The 23105-nt window shown below is 40.2% G+C and overlaps 1 protein-coding gene across 1 annotated transcript in view; it reads left to right on the top strand.

Moving 5' to 3' along the window:
* Positions 1-23105, top strand: part of LOC134540286 (uncharacterized) — a 354516-nt gene that overhangs the window by 121524 nt on the left and 209887 nt on the right. Inside the window, exons 5-6 of the mRNA XM_063382944.1 lie at positions 6632-6775; positions 20671-20871. Of these exons, the coding sequence (XP_063239014.1) occupies positions 6632-6775; positions 20671-20871 (345 nt within the window). The remainder of the gene's footprint in view (positions 1-6631; positions 6776-20670; positions 20872-23105) is intronic.

Raw genomic sequence — 23105 nt, 5'->3', positions numbered from 1 at the left:
GCATACTTTTATGAATAAAATTGAATAATTTTTACTTTAATAATGAAAGAATAAATACGTGAAATTATACTAGTAATCAGATTCATTTTCTTACGTACATTTGACGTAGAACTTATTTCATATTACACATTTATAAACAAAGTTTTAAGTTTTCACTTCTATCGGTGCGGCGCAAGCGTACAATGAGCGTAACGGGACACAGCGTAACGGAACAATGTACGTAACGGGACACTTTTTCGTGCGCGCAGCTGGCGTTCACCGATTTATTATACGTTGTCAAGTCAAAAAATTAAAATTATATTTGTGCTTTCGAAGCTTATACTTAAGTTATTGTTATTAAAATACTGGTCAATATTGTTACGAACGCAGGAGACAAGGTCGTGACGCGCGCCAATTTCGAAGATGGCTGGCGGCCCTGCACGGCCACTGACGTCACTGGCGCAAACCTTCGGGAGAATACAGCGGCCCGGCCGCGCTAAATCACCTCCTGCAACCACTCTGTTCTTCCTCTGCGCTGCTATCTATCCCTGAGTGGCCAGGGAGTTCCACGGGCTCACCGAGGCCACCGCGTGGAGTGGCGTGAATAAGCGCCGCTATATCTGGATGCTTCGAGGCGTCGGGTCCGGCCCGGGGATGACGCGACTCGTCACAAACTACTCCAGTCGGTTCCAGAAAGACCGCCACAGGTATAAAAGCGGCGACGCTTCATAACAGCTGGTGGGTTATTATCAGAATCAAGATAATGGAAGTGTGTAGGTACCGCGGGTAACGTGAGTAACGTATGAAATGTTGTGACCGGAACTTGGTGAAAGGAGGGGAGGCAGGCTTTTAAGGGCCGGGACAGGAAGGCCCGACAAATGTTTTGTATGCTATAACAAATGTGTAGAGACCTGTAAAATTCGCGATTTCAAATTCCTAAAGGATAGACTCCATGATCCTCTACGCGCTCGTACAAATTACATCTGCTGATTGGTTACCGACTCGTAACACCTGTTGACTGGAATGATCGTGATTCGCTAATTCTTCTGTTGAAGATTTTTCATTGGCCCAGAGTCCTTCAGATAAACTGTGGCCCAATCACTGAAGCAAAATAATTTAAAAAGTATTTGGACTCTAACATATCGCGAAATGAATCCGCGAATTTTACAGGTCTCTACAAATGTGATATATATTACAAAAAAATTATAAATAATGTCTAAAAAGTGACTGAAAAGGTACTATATATGTCCTAATTACCTAATATAATATTTTTACGTTTGTATAATAAGATTTTTAATTGGACCTTGAATATGTATAGGTATGATTAATGTATTACAACAGTAAAAGTAAATGTAGTTTTCGTATTTTGTCGAGTAAATTTTATATATTGTAATTAAAACATGTAACAAGATTAAAAGTACTCGTTCATTTTTTAAAAATCTTTTGAGGTAGCGTTTAACCCTGATCTTGACCTTATTTCATTAAATACAGAATTTAAAATAAAAAGTACCTACACTTAAACACGGGTAAGTACACGAGTGGTATGATAATTTATTTTAAAAATTTTTTTATGTTATGTAGGTACTCGGATGCAAAACAAAATATGGTTGGAAAGGGTAAAAGTTTGATTTGGGGAGAGGGGGTTATAATCATAACATCTTCCCCGGGCGCAAGGGAAATCCTGCTTCCCGCTGTGGTCGTCTAGGGACGTGTCAAGCCGCGCAGAAATCCAGTCCCTGAGTTTGACGGGTGCGGCGAACCGAGTCTGATCGAGTTCGCAGTTAGATTCCTCGATTCTTCACCCCTCCCCCCCTCCCTTGCCCTCGTCCATCGCCCACTCTGACCCTCCCTAGCCCTTCCTACTCCCACAGGGCCGAAGTTCTGGCCGGACATCGGGGACCAAGCCTGGAGACCAGAGGACATTGCCACGTGGCGCGGTCACGTCTGTTGATGTGTCGGAGTTGCACCGTCAAAAACTTTCACCATTCAGTTTGCGAAGAAAACTGATTACAAATTTTCCAAGAATCTTCCTACATATTAACGGACACTGTGTTCACTTACTTTGAAACAGAGTATATGTTTGGTGTTTGTTGCATTGCGTGCCGCTCCTCGAAGTGAGGGTATGTGTCTGGTGATTGTTGCAGTGCGTGCCTCTCCCCGAAGTGAGGTTATGTCTGGTGATTGTTGCAGTGTGTTCCGCTCTTCGAAGTGAGGTTATGTCTGGTGTTTGTTGCAGTGTGTTCCGCTCTTCGGAGTGAGGTTATGTCTGGTGATTGTTGCAGTGTGTTCCGCTCTTCGAAGTGATGTTATGTCTGGTGATTGTTGCAGTGCGTGCCTCTGCTCGAAGTGAGGTCATGTCTGGTGATTGTTGCAGTGTGTTCCGCTCTTCGAAGTGAGGTTATGTCTGGTGATTGTTGCAGTGTGTTCCGCTCTTCGAAGTGAGGTTATGTCTGGTGATTGTTGCAGTGCGTGCTGCTCCTCGAAATGAGGTTATGTCTGGTGTTTGTTGCAGTGTGTTCCGCTCTTCGGAGTGAGGTTATGTCTGGTGATTGTTGCAGTGCGTGCTGCTCCTCGAAATGAGGTTATGTCTGGTGTTTGTTGCAGTGCGTGCTGCTCCTCGAAATGAGGTTATGTCTGGTGTTTGTTGCAGTGCGTGCCGCTCCTCGAAGTGAGGTTATGTGTGGTGATTGTTGCAGTGCGTGCTGCTCCTCGAAGTGAGATTATGTGTGGTGTTTGTTGCAGTGCGTGCCTCTGCTCGAAGTGAGGTTATGTCTGGTGATTGTTGCAGTGCGTGCTGCTCCTCGAAGTGAGGTTATGTGTGGTGATTGTTGCAGTGCGTGCCTCTGCTCGAAGTGAGGTTATGTCTGGTGATTGTTGCAGTGCGTGCTGCTCCTCGAAGTGAGGTTATGTGTGGTGTTTGTTGCAGTGCGTGCCTCTGCTCGAAGTGAGGTTATGTCTGGTGATTGTTGCAGTGCGTGCTGCTCCTCGAAGTGAGGTTATGTGTGGTGTTTGTTGCAGTGCGTGCCTCTGCTCGAAGTGAGGTTATGTCTGGTGATTGTTGCAGTGCGTGCTGCTCCTCGAAGTGAGGTTATGTGTGGTGATTGTTGCAGTGCGTGCTGCTCCTCGAAGTGAGATTATGTGTGGTGTTTGTTGCAGTGCGTGCCTCTGCTCGAAGTGAGGTTATGTCTGGTGATTGTTGCAGTGCGTGCTGCTCCTCGAAGTGAGGTTATGTGTGGTGTTTGTTGCAGTGCGTGCCTCTGCTCGAAGTGAGGTTATGTCTGGTGATTGTTGCAGTGCGTGCTGCTCCTCGAAGTGAGGTTATGTGTGGTGATTGTTGCAGTGCGTGCTGCTCCTCGAAGTGAGATTATGTGTGGTGTTTGTTGCAGTGCGTGCCTCTGCTCGAAGTGAGGTTATGTCTGGTGATTGTTGCAGTTCGTGCTGCTCCTCGAAGTGAGGTTATGTGTGGTGTTTGTTGCAGTGCGTGCCTCTGCTCGAAGTGAGGTTATGTCTGGTGATTGTTGCAGTGCGTGCTGCTCCTCGAAGTGAGGTTATGTGTGGTGTTTGTTGCAGTGCGTGCCTCTGCTCGAAGTGAGGTTATGTCTGGTGATTGTTGCAGTGCGTGCTGCTCCTCGAAGTGAGGTTATGTGTGGTGATTGTTGCAGTGCGTGCTGCTCCTCGAAGTGAGATTATGTGTGGTGTTTGTTGCAGTGCGTGCCTCTGCTCGAAGTGAGGTTATGTCTGGTGATTGTTGCAGTGCGTGCTGCTCCTCGAAGTGAGGTTATGTGTGGTGTTTGTTGCAGTGCGTGCCTCTGCTCGAAGTGAGGTTATGTCTGGTGATTGTTGCAGTGCGTGCTGCTCCTCGAAGTGAGGTTATGTGTGGTGATTGTTGCAGTGCGTGCTGCTCCTCGAAGTGAGATTATGTGTGGTGTTTGTTGCAGTGCGTGCCTCTGCTCGAAATGAGGTTATGTCTGGTGTTTGTTGCAGTGCGTGCCTCTCCCCGAAGTGAGGTTATGTCTGGTGTTTGTTGCAGTGCGTGCTGCTCCTCGAAGTGAGGTTATGTGTGGTGTTTGTTGCAGTGCGTGCCTCTGCTCGAAGTGAGGTTATGTCTGGTGATTGTTGCAGTGCGTGCCTCTCCCCGAAGTGAGGTTATGTCTGGTGTTTGTTGCAGTGCGTGCCTCTGCTCGAAATGAGGTTATGTCTGGTGTTTGTTGCAGTGCGTGCCTCTCCCCGAAGTGAGGTTATGTCTGGTGTTTGTTGCAGTGCGTGCTGCTCCTCGAAGTGAGATTATGTGTGGTGTTTGTTGCAGTGCGTGCCTCTGCTCGAAATGAGGTTATGTCTGGTGTTTGTTGCAGTGCGTGCCTCTCCCCGAAGTGAGGTTATGTCTGGTGTTTGTTGCAGTGCGTGCTGCTCCTCGAAGTGAGGTTATGTGTGGTGTTTGTTGCAGTGCGTGCCTCTGCTCGAAATGAGGTTATGTCTGGTGTTTGTTGCAGTGCGTGCCTCTCCCCGAAGTGAGGTTATGTCTGGTGTTTGTTGCAGTGCGTGCCTCTCCCCGAAGTGAGGTTATGTGTGGTGATTGTTGCAGTGCGTGCTGCTCCTCGAAGTGAGATTATGTGTGGTGTTTGTTGCAGTGCGTGCCTCTGCTCGAAGTGAGGTTATGTCTGGTGATTGTTGCAGTGCGTGCTGCTCCTCGAAGTGAGGTTATGTGTGGTGTTTGTTGCAGTGCGTGCCTCTGCTCGAAGTGAGGTTATGTCTGGTGTTTGTTGCAGTGCGTGCCTCTGCTCGAAATGAGGTTATGTCTGGTGATTGTTGCAGTGCGTGCCTCTGCTCGAAGTGAGGTTATGTGTGGTGTTTGTTGCAGTGCGTGCCTCTGCTCGAAGTGAGGTTATGTCTGGTGATTGTTGCAGTGCGTGCTGCTCCTCGAAGTGAGGTTATGTGTGGTGTTTGTTGCAGTGCGTGCCTCTGCTCGAAGTGAGGTTATGTCTGGTGTTTGTTGCAGTGCGTGCCTCTGCTCGAAATGAGGTTATGTCTGGTGATTGTTGCAGTGCGTGCCTCTGCTCGAAGTGAGGTTATGTCTGGTGATTGTTGCAGTGCGTGCCTCTGCTCGAAGTGAGGTTATGTCTGGTGTTTGTTGCAGTGCGTGCCTCTGCTCGAAATGAGGTTATGTCTGGTGATTGTTGCAGTGCGTGCCTCTCCCCGAAGTGAGGTTATGTCTGGTGTTTGTTGCAGTGCGTGCTGCTCCTCGAAGTGAGGTTATGTGTGGTGTTTGTTGCAGTGCGTGCCTCTGCCCGAAGTGAGGTTATGTCTGGTGATTGTTGCAGTGCGTGCCTCTGCTCGAAGTGAGGTTATGTCTGGTGTTTGTTGCAGTGCGTGCCTCTGCTCGAAATGAGGTTATGTGTGGTGATTGTTGCAGTGCGTGCCTCTGCTCGAAGTGAGGTTATGTCTGGTGATTGTTGCAGTGCGTGCCTCTGCTCGAAGTGAGGTTATGTCTGGTGTTTGTTGCAGTGCGTGCCTCTGCTCGAAGTGAGGTTATGTCTGGTGATTGTTGCAGTGCGTGCCTCTGCTCGAAGTGAGGTTATGTCTGGTGTTTGTTGCAGTGCGTGCCTCTGCTCGAAATGAGGTTATGTCTGGTGTTTGTTGCAGTGCGTGCCTCTCCCCGAAGTGAGGTTATGTCTGGTGTTTGTTGCAGTGCGTGCTGCTCCTCGAAGTGAGGTTATGTGTGGTGTTTGTTGCAGTGCGTGCCTCTGCCCGAAGTGAGGTTATGTCTGGTGATTGTTGCAGTGCGTGCCTCTGCTCGAAGTGAGGTTATGTCTGGTGTTTGTTGCAGTGCGTGCCTCTGCTCGAAATGAGGTTATGTGTGGTGATTGTTGCAGTGCGTGCCTCTGCTCGAAGTGAGGTTATGTCTGGTGATTGTTGCAGTGCGTGCTGCTCCTCGAAGTGAGGTTATGTCTGGTGATTGTTGCAGTGCGTGCCTCTGCTCGAAGTGAGGTTATGTCTGGTGTTTGTTGCAGTGCGTGCCTCTGCTCGAAATGAGGTTATGTCTGGTGTTTGTTGCAGTGCGTGCTGCTCCTCGAAGTGAGATTATGTGTGGTGTTTGTTGCAGTGCGTGCCTCTCCCCGAAGTGAGGTTATGTCTGGTGTTTGTTGCAGTGCGTGCCTCTCCCCGAAGTGAGGTTATGTCTGGTGTTTGTTGCAGTGCGTGCCTCTGCTCGAAGTGAGGTTATGTCTGGTGATTGTTGCAGTGCGTGCCGCTCCTCGAAGTGAGATTATGTGTGGTGTTTGTTGCAGTGCGTGCCTCTCCCCGAAGTGAGATTTTGTGTGGTGTTTGTTGCAGTGCTTGCCTCTCCTCGAAGTGAGATTATGTCTGGTGTTTGTTGCAGTGCGTGCCTCTGCTCGAAGTGAGGTTATGTCTGGTGTTTGTTGCAGTGCGTGCCGCTCCTCGAAGTGAGATTATGTGTGGTGTTTGTTGCAGTGCGTGCCTCTCCCCGAAGTGAGGTTATGTCTGGTGTTTGTTGCAGTGCGTGCCTCTCCCCGAAGTGAGGTTATGTCTGGTGTTTGTTGCAGTGCGTGCCTCTCCCCGAAGTGAGGTTATGTGTGGTGATTGTTGCAGTGCGTGCCGCTCCTCGAAATGAGGTTATGTCTGGTGTTTGTTGCAGTGCGTGCCGCTGCCGGGGCTGGGCTTCCGGCGAGGCAGCTACAAGTGCGTGTGTCGCCGCGGCTTCTACTTCCCCAGCCTGCACGCCTCCAAGCGCTACTACAACGGCTCCGTCATCGAGGAGGAGTACGAGAAGCTCATGCTGGTGAGTTCGCGGCACTACTACACGGGTAGCGACTGGGATAGACTCTACGAGCCTCTGCCTACGTCACTTGTTCATTGGCTGCTGACGTATGAGGCGTCTCAATTGGGTGACTTGTGATTCAATTTTTTTTTTTATTTACGGTATGCAATTGGCCCAGATTCCTCCATATTAACCGTGAACCAATACCTAGGGACCTGAAAAATTCGCGGTTTCGATGACCTCCAGGATAGTCTACACAGTCCTCTGTACACTCGGGCAAATAACGCCAGTTCGTTGGCTGCTGACTTGCGAGTCGTCTCAACTGGTATTGCCCCGAGATTTCGTCATTTCTTTGGTTGAGGGTTTCTCATTGGCCCAGAGTCGCCCAGACGAACAGTGAGCCAATAGCAAGAGCAGCTTAAAGGTTTACGTGGATAAATTTCGGACTTTCGCGAAATGAATCTGCGAATTTTTCCGGTCTCTAGCAATACCAGAAGCAGCATTAAAGTATAGTTATTTGAATTTTAGCATATTACGAAATGCTACGCGAATTCGTCCAGTCTCTCTACATGGGTTGAACACAACTAGGACTTAATCCAAAAAAAATTCCAGTCACTATTAGTTGAGTGAATGGCACGCAATTTTTCCAGAGTGATGCTACTAGGCAACATAGTCTGCCCTTGGAGCCCACCTAGCCAGATGTAAACACAATCCAAACACGTGTTACCCGCCGAAAGGATGTGACCTTTGCAACCAGCAATCTTAAACGGTTTCATTATGTATGGACAAGCTGAATCTAATCTAGCCTGGAGTGAAATGAATCCGTAGATCCATGCATTTTTCGCGAAAAGATTTCGAGAGTAGCTGGAAGTTAAAACAGTGTAGCATCGTCTGTTTTTCGTGATTGGGTTAGGTTCTTTCAGTCTACTGTTACAACACCAATCATAGTAATTCAGTGCGGAAGCAAACACGTCCTGAGTGGCTCGGTCAAAAAAAAAGGCAACGACTTCTCTCGCAGGCTGTCGCCAATCACAAGGAAGAAACCTCTGGTCCGGGTGTAGCTAGTTGCAGTCTAATAGGCGTTCAGGTTTTTTTCGCGAAAAAAATCCTGCGCCTATGAATCCGCGAATTGGTAGTGGCTCTATTTATTAGTGTTCTAATGAAAGAGCTGAGCTGGTTGCGAATAGAGTGGATACGTCGCGTGAAAAGCAGTTGGGAACGAAAGCACTCCCCGTGGAAGCGGCGCCAGGAGCGTATGTGCGGTGAGTAGAGAAAGCAGGGAGATTCCGGGCCACTCGAGCCGTGACGTGACGTGACGTCACCGCAGACCGCTGGTCGTCTGTTAGGGGGGAGGGGGGCGACAGACCGCGCCCGATTGATGTTCGCTGCGGGTGGAGGGGGAACTGGGTGATGGGTAGACGTGAATGACTTGGTGCGGGCGGGTTGGGGGGGGGGGTGGTTCGGCGCTGGACGGGAGGCAACTGTAGCGTCCAGTTTGGTCGGGAAAAGTATGCCTAGCAACCACCCTCCCCCCCTTTTTTCCCTCTCCCACATCACGTCCATTGACCATTTCGTTCGTCTTTTTTTTTTTTTTTTAGTTCCACTCATCGCTGCGGTTTCGATACTAAAGTGAGGCAAACGGGGTTTCAAACCGCAGGTTTTTAATCTGCTGCTAAGTTCAAACGAAACCATGAAACGGTAAAATATATAATACATTTATTTCTGCCTTTTATATCCATATAATTACTCTTTTTTTTATGTTTGAAAAAACTGGATGAATTACCTACCACAAATTTAATTACAAAAAGCAGTGTGTTTGCTCTGCTAATTATCTTCGACTATTATTCAGTCATTTATTGGTAATTATAAAAAAAAATCACATATTTTATGTTGAGATTACGACTTTGTAAATTGACTTAAAAATTAGCATTTTATTACTTTTGAATTTAACAGACATATGTTATAATAAATCATTAAAACTTATCGGATGGAATAACCGTTGATGACCATAGAAAACAAACAAAAAAAATGGACGGAACAGAATTTGAATCAAGTTGATACTAAAGTGAGGCAAACCATGCAAATGTTTCTAAATGTTGTTCGAATACCTATCTAACTATTCGAGTTTCCTCCTGATTAGAATACGATATAATTTTACTGCAATACATGGAAGAAATTTGCAAAATCAATTAATGCTACTACGTAATTATAATATTTTTTATATATAAGTTTTTTGGCAGATTTGCTTTTTGTAGTTATGTTTTTAAATTTTATAATTATTTTCTTTTTTTTTGGTCACTTAATTTCGTGCTGCTAAAATTATCTTTCAATAGAACAGATGCACTAAATATATATAATGTTTTGTCCAATTTTTCTTTTATAATTACATATATAAATAAATACATATCAATAGGGGCAGGCATTTTTCGCGAATAAATCTAAACGCCTATTAGACTGCAACTAGCTATACTCGCACCAGAGGTTTCTTCCTTGTGATTGGCGGCCGTCTGAGAGAAGTCGTTGCCTTTTTTGAGCGAGCCACTCAGGACGTATTTGCTTCCGCACTGAATCACTGTGATTGGTGTTGCATCGATCGAATTGTACCTGGAAGAACTTCACCCAATCACGAAACACAGACAGGTGCTACAGTGTTTTAACTTATGACTAGTGTCGGAATCTTTTCGCGAAATACGCATGGCCCTATATATCAGCAATAATTTTCATTTGCACAGTATTAAAAGGAGTTGAATTTTTTAAAACTTTTCGTGTATATTAGATTAAAGTGTTTGTTAGATTAACCGTTCTTCAAAGGGCGACTTAGGCGCCTTACAACCTCCTAGTGATATAATAAACAAGAAGTTTCATTTCTGTCGCGCGTGGATTCCAAACAATGGACATATTTTTTTTAATTTTATTTTAAGATTTCTTGCTACGTTAAGTTGATATTACTTCAAATTTCATATTGTAATACATGCAATATCTTCAATTTCGTGCATATGATGTTCGTGTTTCATTATAAGAGGAAGAGAAAAAACTTGACTTCGCAACAAAAAAAGAATCTTAAATAAATATAAATTAAATAAGAAAGTTCCAGAGCAATGAAAATCACGCCGATGTTGTCTGTCAGTGCGTACTGCTTAGCCTCTAGGCGGTATATATATATGTGTGTATGTAGGTATATATACATATATATATGTGTGTATGTAGGTATATATACACACATATATATATATATAAATAAATAAATAAATATATATATATATATATAAACTCACGTGTTCACTTAAAAATGCCTAAACGATCTTTAAAAAAAAAAACGCTTATTATTTGTCGGTAAGATCGAAAAATACTATTCATATTTCATCATTTCATCAGTATGTAATTCGTATTTAAATATCATTTATCAAAAACACAATTTACAAGAAAAATTCCGAGAGTTTTTTTTTTTTTTCAAAGATCGTTTAGGCATTTTTAAGTGAACACATGAGTTAAAAAGACACAAATAATACAAGTAAACAATTGATTTTATTCGTCTAACCTCAAACCAAACACTCATTGTCTTAGTGTTGCTTAACAATGCCATCTACTGGAGTAGCTTTAGTGTTGTTGTGTCGTTAAAGCAGTTAGTTGCTCCCAATAAAAAAAAATTGTATTATTACTCGCCAATAGATGTCAGGAAGAGTAATTTATGTTTAAGTTGATTATCGATAAAGTTTATTATTGAAAACACGGATAAAACGACATTTTCTGAAAATGAATCCTTGCTAGATCGATTTATCGCCCCCGAAACCCCCTGCGTACTAAATTTCATGAAAATCGTTGGAGCCGTTTCCGAGATTCAGACGTCGACTTTGCAGCTCCTCAAACAGGCTGTGAACCTTTAAGGGTGTGTCTCCCATTTCCGGTCAAGATTTTATATTTACAGTAATTACAGATTAACCTGTAGACTTTTTAAATTGTTTAACATTTCGCGAAATGAAAAATGCATATAGCGCATACTTTTTGCATAATTAGCTGCCAAATTTACATTTTTAACGTTTTTGGGTTGTACAAATAAGGAGAATTTAATTTATTGAAGAAAATTAAACTTTTTTAGGTTTAACTGCAATGCCACTGCCTACTTCAATAAATGGTTTGAATTTCTTTCAGAAAATATTAGTTAATTTTACCTGGCATTTCAAAATTCTCAAAATTTTGTTACGATTTTGACAGCCAAGAAACATGAAATGGGTTTTTGTGATAGAAGTGCAAACCATATCATAAAGTAGTCAGTGGCATTTCAGTTAAACCTAAAAAGTTTCAGTTCTGCAATAAATTAAATTCTCCTCTTTTTGTACAACCCAAAAACGTTAAAAATGTGACTTTGGCAGCTAATTATGCAAAAGGTATGCGCTGTATATTTTTTTTCATTTCGTGAAAGTTAAATAATTAAAAAAAAACGTCTAAAAGTTTATCTGTTATTAATATAAATATAAAATCATGACCTGAAATGAGAGGCACCCCTGCGCCATCTTGGTCGCCTTCAAACTCCAGAGTTCGTTAAAAAAAACTCTGAAGGAAAAAAACTTTGTGAATACAGGATCGAAAAAACAATACATCACCTCGATGGGAGAAAGAAAAATAAAACTTGAAACAAGAGAGTTTTTTAAACAGCATATTATTTCCAGAGCATGACATTCCAGCCGTTTCAAAGTTTTAAGGGTGTAGTTTTTTTAAACTTTTATATATAAACATCAAAATAAAATTTAAAAAAACTCGTCTATAGTATTTTGATCTGTAAAAATCCTGGTGGTTTTGGAATTCCCAATAGTTAATTTGGAATGTTTATTTATTATAAAAATGATTATCGTTTACTATGAAGCTTTAAATTCGTCATTGTAATGTAAAGGAAGCATGCCATAACAAGTATATAGTTTTTTTATATTTATTATTTATTAACATAATTGTACATTAATTAAAGGTTTATGTTGAGAGGAGTATTATAACCACAGTCACATGATAGCATTTGTTTTAAAGTTTTATTTTGTGTTCTAATTTATTTTACTGTGGTTCAAAATTCTATCCAGCTCTATGAACGCGTAATATTTCCTTTTGAATTCTCAATTCAATGTTTATTCTTTGGATTTAATATTTTTAAGGTCCTGTTGGCCAATTAATTAATTTCTTTTTTAAATTAGTTTCAGGATATAAGTACCAGTTTAAGTTTCTAAGAACCGAATAATTCCACAGTCGCTCGGTAGAAACTTAGAGTGTGTCCATTCTTCCAAAAAATTAAAAAAAAAAATTGGGTGTTCTCTTATGCTGTAGACAACAAAACCGTGAGAGATTTCTTAAGACAAAGTTTATTTTTTTCAACTTACACCATTTAAGTTAAATTATTTTTATGTCTCTTTCAAAGGCAGCAAAGAAAACATCTTATTTTTTTGTACTCAGTTTCCTTTAATATAAAAAGGTTCCAGAATTTGGGCCGTGGTTAAAATTTTTTTTGAAAACGACAGGCTTCATGGTTTGTGGGTTTTTTTTAGAGCTTATTCCTCCTGGGAAAACTTTCCCATTTGGGTTTGTCTGTTTTCTGCGCCTTCTTCATGCCAACGTTGGACGGCTATCGGCTCAGCATCCAACTCTTCGCCTTTCCAAGTAAAAATAAAAAAAATAAAAGAATAAAATAACGCTTACACGCAGGAAAGCAGGAAGTTAGAAAAAAAATAATGATGAAGCCAGGTTTCAGAAGACGGGGGCAACAAACAGGAACGCATCTCGCAATGAGTTAAAAGGACACCACTCACGGCAAAAGGCGGTTAGGGCCCTGCGCAGCCTTTGTGCTTTTCGTGTGCTCTTCGGAAGGGCTGTTTCCTTTCGCTGAACGCGGTTAGGGCAAATGGGAAGAGCGGGTGGGAACTGGACCAAATAAAAACACGACTTTCTGCGAAAGTGCGAAGTCACTGGCTTATTTCATTCGGTCAGAAAACCAGTTGCAAAATGTATCTGCAAGGTCTGAGAATTATTTTTTTATTCTAATAATTTTGTAATATTTTACTACAGTTCAGCCAACCACATAAATGAATATCATAGTTTCTAACCCCAACGCCCTTCAAATAATGTATAATTATATAGCAATTACAAATCATAAAAAAAATTGTCCTTTTATTTACTTAGTCTTTCGTCATGTACAGAATTAATTATCATATAGAGTTTTACAAAGAAATTCTTTTGAAAAAAATACCAAAATATTTTCATATAGATCTACAAATAAAACAGTTTAAATATCATAATTCATACCTGTGTTATATATATTAAACCATAGATTTATCTGACAAGAGCAACTATTGTACTCTTCCAAATTATGGTACGCAGGGAGTTACACTATATATAGCCTGCATTGCAAGTACCATGCAAATTTGTCAGAAAATTTACAATATTTTACTTTTAGCACTACAATAACACATATTTACTTTTACATCAACAATTTTTTTTTCTTCTGATTTTATCATTTTAATCTATAATCTCCATAGGTGTTTTAATTTACTCTTTGGAATTTTGTCTCATTTTCATCATTCAATCACCGTTACGTCTTCCGCAGATTGTCCGAGCTTCGTTATTCGCTCAACATTACGTCAAAAAAAATTGCTTATTTTAAAATAATTGTTGAACTTGAATGCTAATTGTTCATCAGTGCATGTTTGATACGTTGTCTGGTCAGTTTCAATGCAGGCTGCTATCTCGTGTAGATCGTCCGGTAGGTACAAGTTATCGATGCTGGAGTGATGAGATGTTAACACGGCTTCTAATAAACCCCACAAAAGCTGTCGTGTCAAAGGTTACTTTGGCGGCGGCGGGTTTAATCACAGATGTTAACGAGTTCCGGCGATTTATCGCCCTGCCTTGTGCGGTTGTCATGGTCGCCATTATTCAGGCACAAAGAGCGACAGCGAATCACTACGTGGCGTAGTTTATAATGGTTATGAACAAGCAGACAGATGCGTCCGTTTTAAGACACGAGACCACGTTTCTCCTTGATACGACCAACTTCCGTGGCTGAAATCAGACGGAAGTCCAAAACTACACAGCATAATTTTCTTTAAAAACGGGGTTGTCTGTAAAGTCGGTTTACGGACGATAATTTCACGTGATAACGTAATAAGAAAACATTTGATGAAAAATTGCATACTTTTTAATTTTCAAATATTATTTACAGTTCTTGCAAATTTAATTAAAATAATTTGTTTAAATATAATCACGAACAATTAGTTATAGAAATAAAATGAAATCAAATTAATGTCAATAAATTGTTAATTTAAAATTACGAAATTGGACAAATAAATCTAATTCAGTTATTTTTTACGCATCAAATCATGTATAGGCCTACCACTATACATGTTTTCATATTTTGTTTATCTTATAAGTACTTAATGTTTTTTTTGTTTATTTAGCTTGTATTGATGAGGGACGTCGTGGTTCAGTGACATATTTCTATTAAATAAATAAAATAAACTTTGACGGTAAATTTACGAATACTACTGGTTGCAAATACTTCACAGATATTCCTCAAATTATTGCTAATGCGTTTACTTAAGTCTGTCATCTTATTATTATATATCTATCTTTGTAAGTTCACAGAAAACCCACTCCTGTCTATTCACGCGTGCATGTTGACCTTGTTTCAACACGGGGCACAGAACTCGTAAATCACGGTGTTTGAGATAACTATAATTTTTGCAGATTTTCACTAAATATTCCAGTCCTTTTAGGACCACCAAATTTAAACGACGTAATTTCTTTACATTTTATTTACGTGACAACGTCTAATAAATCGATGAACGCCAGCTGCACGCACGAAAAAGGATAACTCATTGTCCCGTTACGCACATTATCCCATTACGTTGTCCCGTTACGCTCATTGTACGCTTGCGCCGCATCGATCTCTCTTCCACTCGATTGTAACAACCATCGATTTGACTTTTTCGAGGCACATTAAACTTGAAACACTCCCATTCGTTTCCTACTTTTCCTATCATCGTCCTATCCTTAACAGAATAACACAGATTGAAAGAAGTTAAATAGCAAACATGTATAAAAGTTATAGTTAAAATAATCTGTTCGTTAAAGTAATAAACACATTTGAATTAATGAGTGCAAATAAAAGTAAATTTATCAATTAAATTGTAGATTTCAATTCACTCCTTTATATCCATACAAAATAGTGATAATTCAATAAAAATGATTCAATTTTATTCATAAAATTATGCAATCATTTCATTAATGTTTTGTTATGATGTTGTCACGTTAAACTATCGTCCGTAAACCGACTTTACAGACAATAAAAAATTTTTAATGTAAAACACCTTAGCTCTCGGTATACGGCATGGATGAATGGAACCGAAATGTGTGACCATGGTGCTGCCATCTGTGGTGGATAGCGCGAACTAAAGGGAAAAAAGGGAAACTTTATAGTATTAACTGTTTAATGATTGTTGAGAGTGAGACGATAAACCAGTATGCATATCATCAAAACAATGCAACATTGTTAATTTATCTTAATGAGCAACAACGATTTTTAGACATTAATATAACCCATTTAACATTCTGTATCTAACTGTATGTAACAAAAATGTGTATAAAGTAATTATTTTATTTATGCTTGTATTCTAAAATGCCACCGTTTTATGTAAGCTGTCTACTTCATAAAAATAACGAAAGGATACAAAAACATTTTATTAAAATTATCCGCCTTATATTACTAACAGCTGTTTGTTCGTTAATTTTTTGAAGGTATATTCTTCAGGCGCGTTATGGAAAAATGAGAGTGAATATGTACAATGCGCATGCAACGCAACATGAAGGAAATTTTCATAGGAAGATGTATGTGTGTATGAACATTGTACCAAAGGTATTGGTGTGCCAAATGAAACATTATGTTCTTGAAACTACCTTTGAATATATTTGGTAAACCAAAATATTCTTTAAAGTAAAAAAAAAACTTCCATCAGGCTTCGTAACGTAGTGGATACGGTGAGACTTAATAAACAATAGGAACGTGGTTTATAACTCTGTGGTGGAATTTTTTTTTATTACAGATTACTGGAACACACAAAACGTGTTTTAATAAAGTGTTATTTAATTAAGTTTCGCATAGGTAAAAACAAAGCACTGTAAAAGTATAACTGTTTTTAATACTTCCTATTTAATACAAACCTTATGGTGAAACGTGTGCGGAAACTATGAAGTATTATTTTTTGAAGATTAGTTTTTTTTTTCAAGATTTTTTCGTTATTTCGTATTGGTGATAGAATTTATTATGGAAGTGTACCTACTAGAAATTTTATCAATTAATGAATTCGGATTTACTGATTAAAACTAACTCACTTATTATAGTGTATAAAATTAAAAAAACATATTTTTGATAGAAATAAAAAAAGAAGTATACGTGTAGGGTTTGATAAAAAATATTTTTGCAAAACTCCGTTCCCCCGGAGAAACCCCCGGAATGGCCACCGCATGGGGAGCCCAAGAAAAGAAACGGGCTCCCCATTTGGAAGCCACCTGGAAGGTTTTTTTCTGTTCCACCCACCGTTTCTTTGGTAGCCTGACTTGTTACAAGGGATTGTATTCCTACCAGAGAAAATGCCACCATTTCATCTGGGCAATCCGCCTTGGAGGAGCCGGGGCGCGAACCCGGGTCCTACAAGTTACAAGGCAGGCGCTCTACCCCCAGAACCAGAGCGGTAGAGCGGATACTTGCAGTCTTCTTAGCACTGACAAAATGTTATTCCAAGAGTGTACTGTAGTTGCTAACACGTGTTTATTTCTGGCAGTTGATTTGGGAACAAATATGTATATGTACCTATGTAGGATATTAAAAATAATACATGAGCGGGTGTTTTATTAATCGCCAGTGACGTGTAACAGCTAACTTCGGTAAACAGGAAATTCATGTGATCTCATGTTGAAAATAAACTAATAATAAGAAACTCGGACACGAAATTTTACGCATAATTCTTTAAAACAATGTCGAGCCTTAGTTTCCGCACCCGCCGCTAAAATTCGCTGCCGGAGCAACTACGTCGACTATCAAATATTTTCATTTGCAGAGCTAAATTTTAATATACACAGCGATAAAGACATGAAAAAAAAAACTAAATCCCGGCTATTGACATGATTTTTGACAGTGATTTTTATTTAACTTAAACAGCTAATTCTTTAAATTTCCCTTGCCATACGCCACAGATGTCAATTCACGAAATTACATCTATAAAATGACAGCATGAAAAATGACTATATAAATATATATTTTTTATCTTATAGTTTAGTAATTGATACTGAATACTTGTCCATATAATTAAAAACTTTTATTTGTTGTGAATATTTATGATATGAATTGTGTTTGTAAAATTTTTTAAGTGTAATTATATAAGTGATGTTCCCGTATGTATAACGTTGTCAGGTTGCTTGTAAGCTTCCATTGTCGCTGGCAGTGAGTTTCTGTGGAAGGTCTAGCAGTCTCCTGGCCGTTTTCATGGGAGTGTTTGTGAGGTTATTTTCCAGTTTGTATAATTTTTTTTTCATTAAAAAATATTAAATTATTATTCAATAAATAATAAGATTTAATAAATTAAAATAAATACTCTACGGATTATTTGATTTTCAATATTAATTAAAATTGATACACATTTATGTTAACATTGAATACTGAGTATTTATTTAAAGTTATGCTGATTAAATTTATAGATTACTAATAGTCCTTTTATTATTTTGTTTACAATTATTACTTACACGCAATATAAACGTTTGTTTTTATTACGCCACTTCAAACGCGCGTAAATCATTTTTAAGAATAATATTATTTTAGAATACGAGATTGGTTTGATGATTGTCTGTGTAGTTACGATTGTTTAAATGCCTTTAATTTATTTGATATGTAATTATACTACTTTCAAGGGCTAAAATTGATGTACGTTAGCTGTGATGGATGACTTGGCCCATGGTAATGACACACATGATGTTTTATGTGCATGTGTACACATTATAATTTCATTAATTCCTGTAGCTTATTTCATCACAAACATTTTTGTCAGTCATGGCAGCAGGAATATATCTAGTTAAAAAAGATCTTTTATAGATATCTACTGCAATGTAACATGTAATTCAAAGGTAAAAATTTACCATTCTGACTCCAAACACGCCTAAATAAACTGGAAATTTTATATGAATTTTCTATATCATAAAAGTCGTCGTGAATATCAGACAAGATCAGGCAAGGACACAGCTACAACCTGTTGATGGCGACTGCAATGTCGACCGAAACGTCGGTGAATCATTCGCCAAGGTACACGGCTACAACCCAGAAGCCAAGCTACTTAAGACGATGGCCGTTGAAAGCCTGCGAACATTATTATATTTCTTGAAGTTAAAAAAAAAAAAAAACTATTTCTTGGCAAATGGTTTCCGAAGTTTTTTATTTTTATTTTTTTTGTAAAAGTACAGAATTTTTTTTCTTTGTTGTAAGTTGAACAGTAATATTGCGTCTCACGTAGTTTATAAACCATTTGCCAGTCCTCCGGTCGAACTGCTCTCGACTGCCGCTGGAGTCCGTTAACAAGTTTATCGCCACGGTCTTCATACCCCCTTCCCTTTCCACCCCCCCCCCCCCCCCCCACAAGAAGCCGTCAAGGACCAGTGAAACTGGACGTATCACCCGCTTTCCCCCCCCCCCCCCCCCCGGACGACGTCTCCGTCAACTAACTCGTGAAAGGGAAGCCTTCATTTCACAGACGAGAGAGCCACACCCGAAGTTCCCCGAAGTTCATGCTCGCTTTCTTTTTTTTTTTCCGTACCACAACAGGTGTATTTATTTGGGATGTAGCTTACTCATACGTCATACGCCGTTCTATCTCATTGTATGAACCGGTGTGGCATTAAATTTTGCGGTCGATTAGGATAGGTTAGCTGCATTATAAATACTTTAAAACATTGTGGATGGTTGGTTATATCAGGTAAGTATAGCTACATTAAAAATACTGTAAAATCATTTTATGGTTGCTTAGCAAATAACTTTTTAATATGTAGCTATCCAGGGCTAGGAAACAATGTAGCTATCCTAACCAAATCAACCGTCCACGATGTTTTAAAGTATTTATAATGTAGCTAACCTAACCTAATTGACCATTAGTTATCATGAGTTGTCCAAAATAAACTTTCAAGGACACACGGCAAACGAAAAATATGGCGGCGTACAAATAAATACCGTTGCCTTGTTTATGGTCTTTCCTTTTATCAACACCGCCGTATTTATTTACAATTAACAAAAAAAAAAAAAACCCGAAGATGCACGATCGGAGGTTTGGCTCTCTCGTCTGTGAAAAGGAGGCTTCCCCTCGTGAAAAGCCCGGACTACACAAGGACGAGAGACACACCCGAACAGTTCCGAAGTTCTCCGAAGTTTACCGAGCGCTCGTGGAACAAAAAAAACAACCATAAAGCCAGCATTGCAATGATTTTATGTACGTCTCTGCCATAGAGTACTTTAAGTAATGATAACCTAACCAAGACTTTTAATTTTAGTGACAATAAACTAAACGAACCTACTATTGTTAACTAAATGTAGAATAAACAGTAATTGAAACAATTTGTTTTTACACACGACAGACAAGTTAATCGCGTAGAAATAATTTTTAGCCTATTAATAAATCATATTTACCATTTGAGGCTTTAAACCACCCCACAGGGTGGGCCTCAACTTAAATATTGGATGTAGACCAGCTGTAATCTCACAAAAAATAAACGCGCTGTCTACACCCACGCAAACAAGCAGAGTAAAACAAACAGCGGAGGATAAATATATAAATAATAAATATTTGCGCCCACGTCTCTGTGTAAATTAAGTTACCCAAATGAATATGAATACAGTATAATAAAAACAGACTAAACACAAAATACTGCTCAGTAGGCAATGCAACTAAAGGTCAACCAGAGCTAAAGAAAGAAATACGTCCTAAATGACAGTAGCAAAACAAAGTTAAACTCTCGTGAGGCGGGGCACACGCCTCACATTAGTTTGTTAGTGTATCGTTGTTTTTGGTAGAGTATCATTTCTTGGTAAGAGACATATCATTGTAGTAGCTTAATATGATTTTGAAAGTGTCTATTTTCAGCAACATTTATTTTGTAGCATACCATTATTTTGATAGCATACAGTTATTTGGTACTATTCCATTATTTTGGCAGTGTACCATTATTTCGGTAGTCACCATTCTTTCAGTGGTAATGTGGAATTATTTTAGTACTGTACCATTATTTTGGTGGTGTACCAATATTTTCAACAGTATATTGTTTTTGTAGCATACCACTATTTTGGTATCGTACTATTAATTTGGTACTGTGCCGCTATTTTGGCAGTCTATCGTTATTTCAGCAGTGTGCTATTATTATGTTGCTGTACCACTATTTTTAGCAAACAATTATTTAATCTTTTAGTACTGTACCAATTTTAGGTACTAAGTACAATTCCGGTAAGGTACCATTATTTCGGTATTGCACCAATATTTTGACGGTGTACCATAATGTTGGCAGTGTACTATTATTCCGGTATCGTACCGTTATTTAGGTGTTGTACCATTATTTTGGTATTGTACCATTATTTCGTTGATGTAACATAATTTTGGTAGTGTACCGTTTTTACGGTATCGTGCCATTATTTCGGTATTATACCATTATTATGTTGGTGTACCATAATTTTGGTAGTGTACCATTGAACCGATACCGTGCCATTATTTCGGTATTGTACCATTATTTCGTTGGCGTACCATAATTTTGGTAGTTTACCGTTGTTACGGTATCGTGCCATTATTTCGGTATTATACCATCATTTCGGTGGTGTACCATAATTTCGGTGGTGTAGCGGAACTGGCGTGGTGCCGCAGGGCGAGGACAGCCTGTACAGCGCGGCGGGCGCCTACGAGTGCCTGCAGTGCGCCGAGGGCTGCGAGTCGTGCGAGAACGCCAGCCCGTGCGTGGCCTCGCTCAACTGGGTGATGCGCACGGCGCTGCTGGTGCTGTGCTGCGTCGTCATCGGCTGCCTGCCCATCGTCGCCTTCTTCACCTGGAAGTACGGCGGCGTCAAGGTAGGCCTGCCCGGGCGTCTTCCGTGCCTCATCGTGTTTACAGTGCATTTCAGAGCAATTCATTCAATTGGTTGTCTGTAAAGTCGGTTTACGGACGATAGTTTAACGTGACAACGTTATAACATAACATTGATGAAATGATTGCATACTTTAATGAATAAAATTTAATCATTTTTATTTTAATAATAAAAGAATAAATACTTGAAATTATACTAGTAATCAGATTTATAAAATGCAAGAATAATTAACCTTTATTGCCGAAATTGTTGTTGTAATAAGCAACGAAAACCACATTAACTTTTCACTTCACTTTATAAACAGTCGACGAAACAGTTCACGCGTAGATGACTTGAAATTAATTTTAAAAACTGGCGTTTAGTTATAAAGTTTAAATATAATTATGAACAAGTTTTCATATAAATAAACTGTAATCAAATATCTATCATCATTGTATGAATCACCATAATTTTTTAGTCAATTGTAACATAACCTATTATTACTGCACTCGCCGACAGCGTAACGGGACACAGAGTAACGGAACAAGGTGCGTAACGGGACACTTTTTCGTGCGTGCAGCCGGCGTTCATCAATTTATTAGACGTTGTCACGTCAAAAATTCGAAAACACAATAAAAATTATGAACCAAGTATTCGAAAGCGTCCTTAGGCACCTATAAGTAGGGACAGGTATTTTTCGTGAGGAAAAAAAAATATCTGAATGTCCAGTAGACTGCAATAAGCTATACCAGCGCCAGATGTTTCTTCCTTGTGATTGGCGGCCGTCTGCGAGAGAAGCCGTCGCCATGTTTGACCGAGCCAGGAGCCACTCAGAACGCGCTTGCTTTCGCGCTGAATAACTGTGATTGGTGTGCTGACAGTAGTCACGTGCTTGAAAGAAACTCGACCGATCAACGAAACACAGAAGATGCTACTGTGTTTTAACTCTCAGCTAGTGTCGAAATCTTTTCGCGAAAAAATGCACTCCCCTGCCTATAAGCAAAGTGGAGTGGCTGCTTCATTTACCCAGGCGTACTCGTTCTCCTATTGGCCGAATCAAGGCTGCAGGAACGGACTGGCGTCTGATTGGCCTCTCTCTTCCGTGGACTGTGATTTTTTTTTATAGTAAATTATAAATATTTGTAAATTTGTACATTTAAAAGAAAAAAAAACAAATGTATCACTACAAAATATTTTTTTTCCCCCGCAGTAATGCTGGGTTCAGATTCTTGCCTGTGCATTTATGCTTTGTGTTGTCCCAGTACCACCAATAGTTGAAATTTTTTTTTTTGCAAATCGTTCCCTGAAAATCTTTCCAGTACGGTAAATTGTTCAACATTCGATTATCTTTTTTGAACGAAACAAAAAAAAATATATATACTCGAATGAAACATAAATTAAAATATAAAAAAATTTGCGCCAATGTTTTTCGCATTTGCGAAAATAACCATAGGCATGTGTTGTTGCAAAGTTATTTTTTTTTTCTGAAAGTAGGGAAAATGCCGGAACAATGATCGACGCCATCTTGTTTGCGTGCGGCGCCCGTAAGTTCCGCAGTTTCCCGTCCGAGTGGCCGAGTGCTCCGCAACAACGTCACAGGCGAACAGAGGAACACGAAACTACAGTCCGTCTCGCTCGCGCGCGCGCGTGTGTGTCAGTGTGCTGCGGGTGTTGTACCCGTAGTTCCACGGGCGGCAGCCATTGCAGTGCGCCGTCGTTTGTTTCCTGGAACGAGCTTGTCCCAGCTCTGCCTGACAGACAACCAGCCACCTCGCCCCCCCCCCTCCCCTTCAGGGGCTGTGACAGAACTGGAGCAGAGTGGGCGATCAATGCCATGCGCGTAGATCACGTGTGCAAAAGGGGGGGGGGGGAAGGGCAGCCCCCCAACATTTCCTCTCTCCCCCCCCCCCCCACCCACGGTTCGAGCATCAAGCAGTCCCATGGTTAAGGGAGATGGGGTGGCCCCTTCATGCGCTAGCAGAACCCTGACTGAGAAACACGTGGGGTTTGCGAACCTGAACATAAATAATTGCGTGCGTGGACTGGATTCAACGCGCGACATCCACTGAAACTTCTTGCCTTGTTACGTTATCACTAGGGACCTGCAAAAAAAAATTCGCCGGTTTCGATGACCTCCAGGATAGTCCACACGGTCCTCTGTACACTCGGGGCAAATGACGGCCAGTTCGTTGGCTGCTGACTTGTGAGTCGTCTCAACTGAGTTTGCCCTTTGATTCG

This window comes from Bacillus rossius, chromosome 16 (genome assembly GCF_032445375.1).
Source record: "Bacillus rossius redtenbacheri isolate Brsri chromosome 16, Brsri_v3, whole genome shotgun sequence".
NCBI lineage: Eukaryota > Metazoa > Arthropoda > Insecta > Phasmatodea > Bacillidae > Bacillus > Bacillus rossius.
The sequence above is the reverse complement of the archived record's forward strand: the minus strand, read 5'-3'. Positions and strand labels throughout refer to the sequence as shown.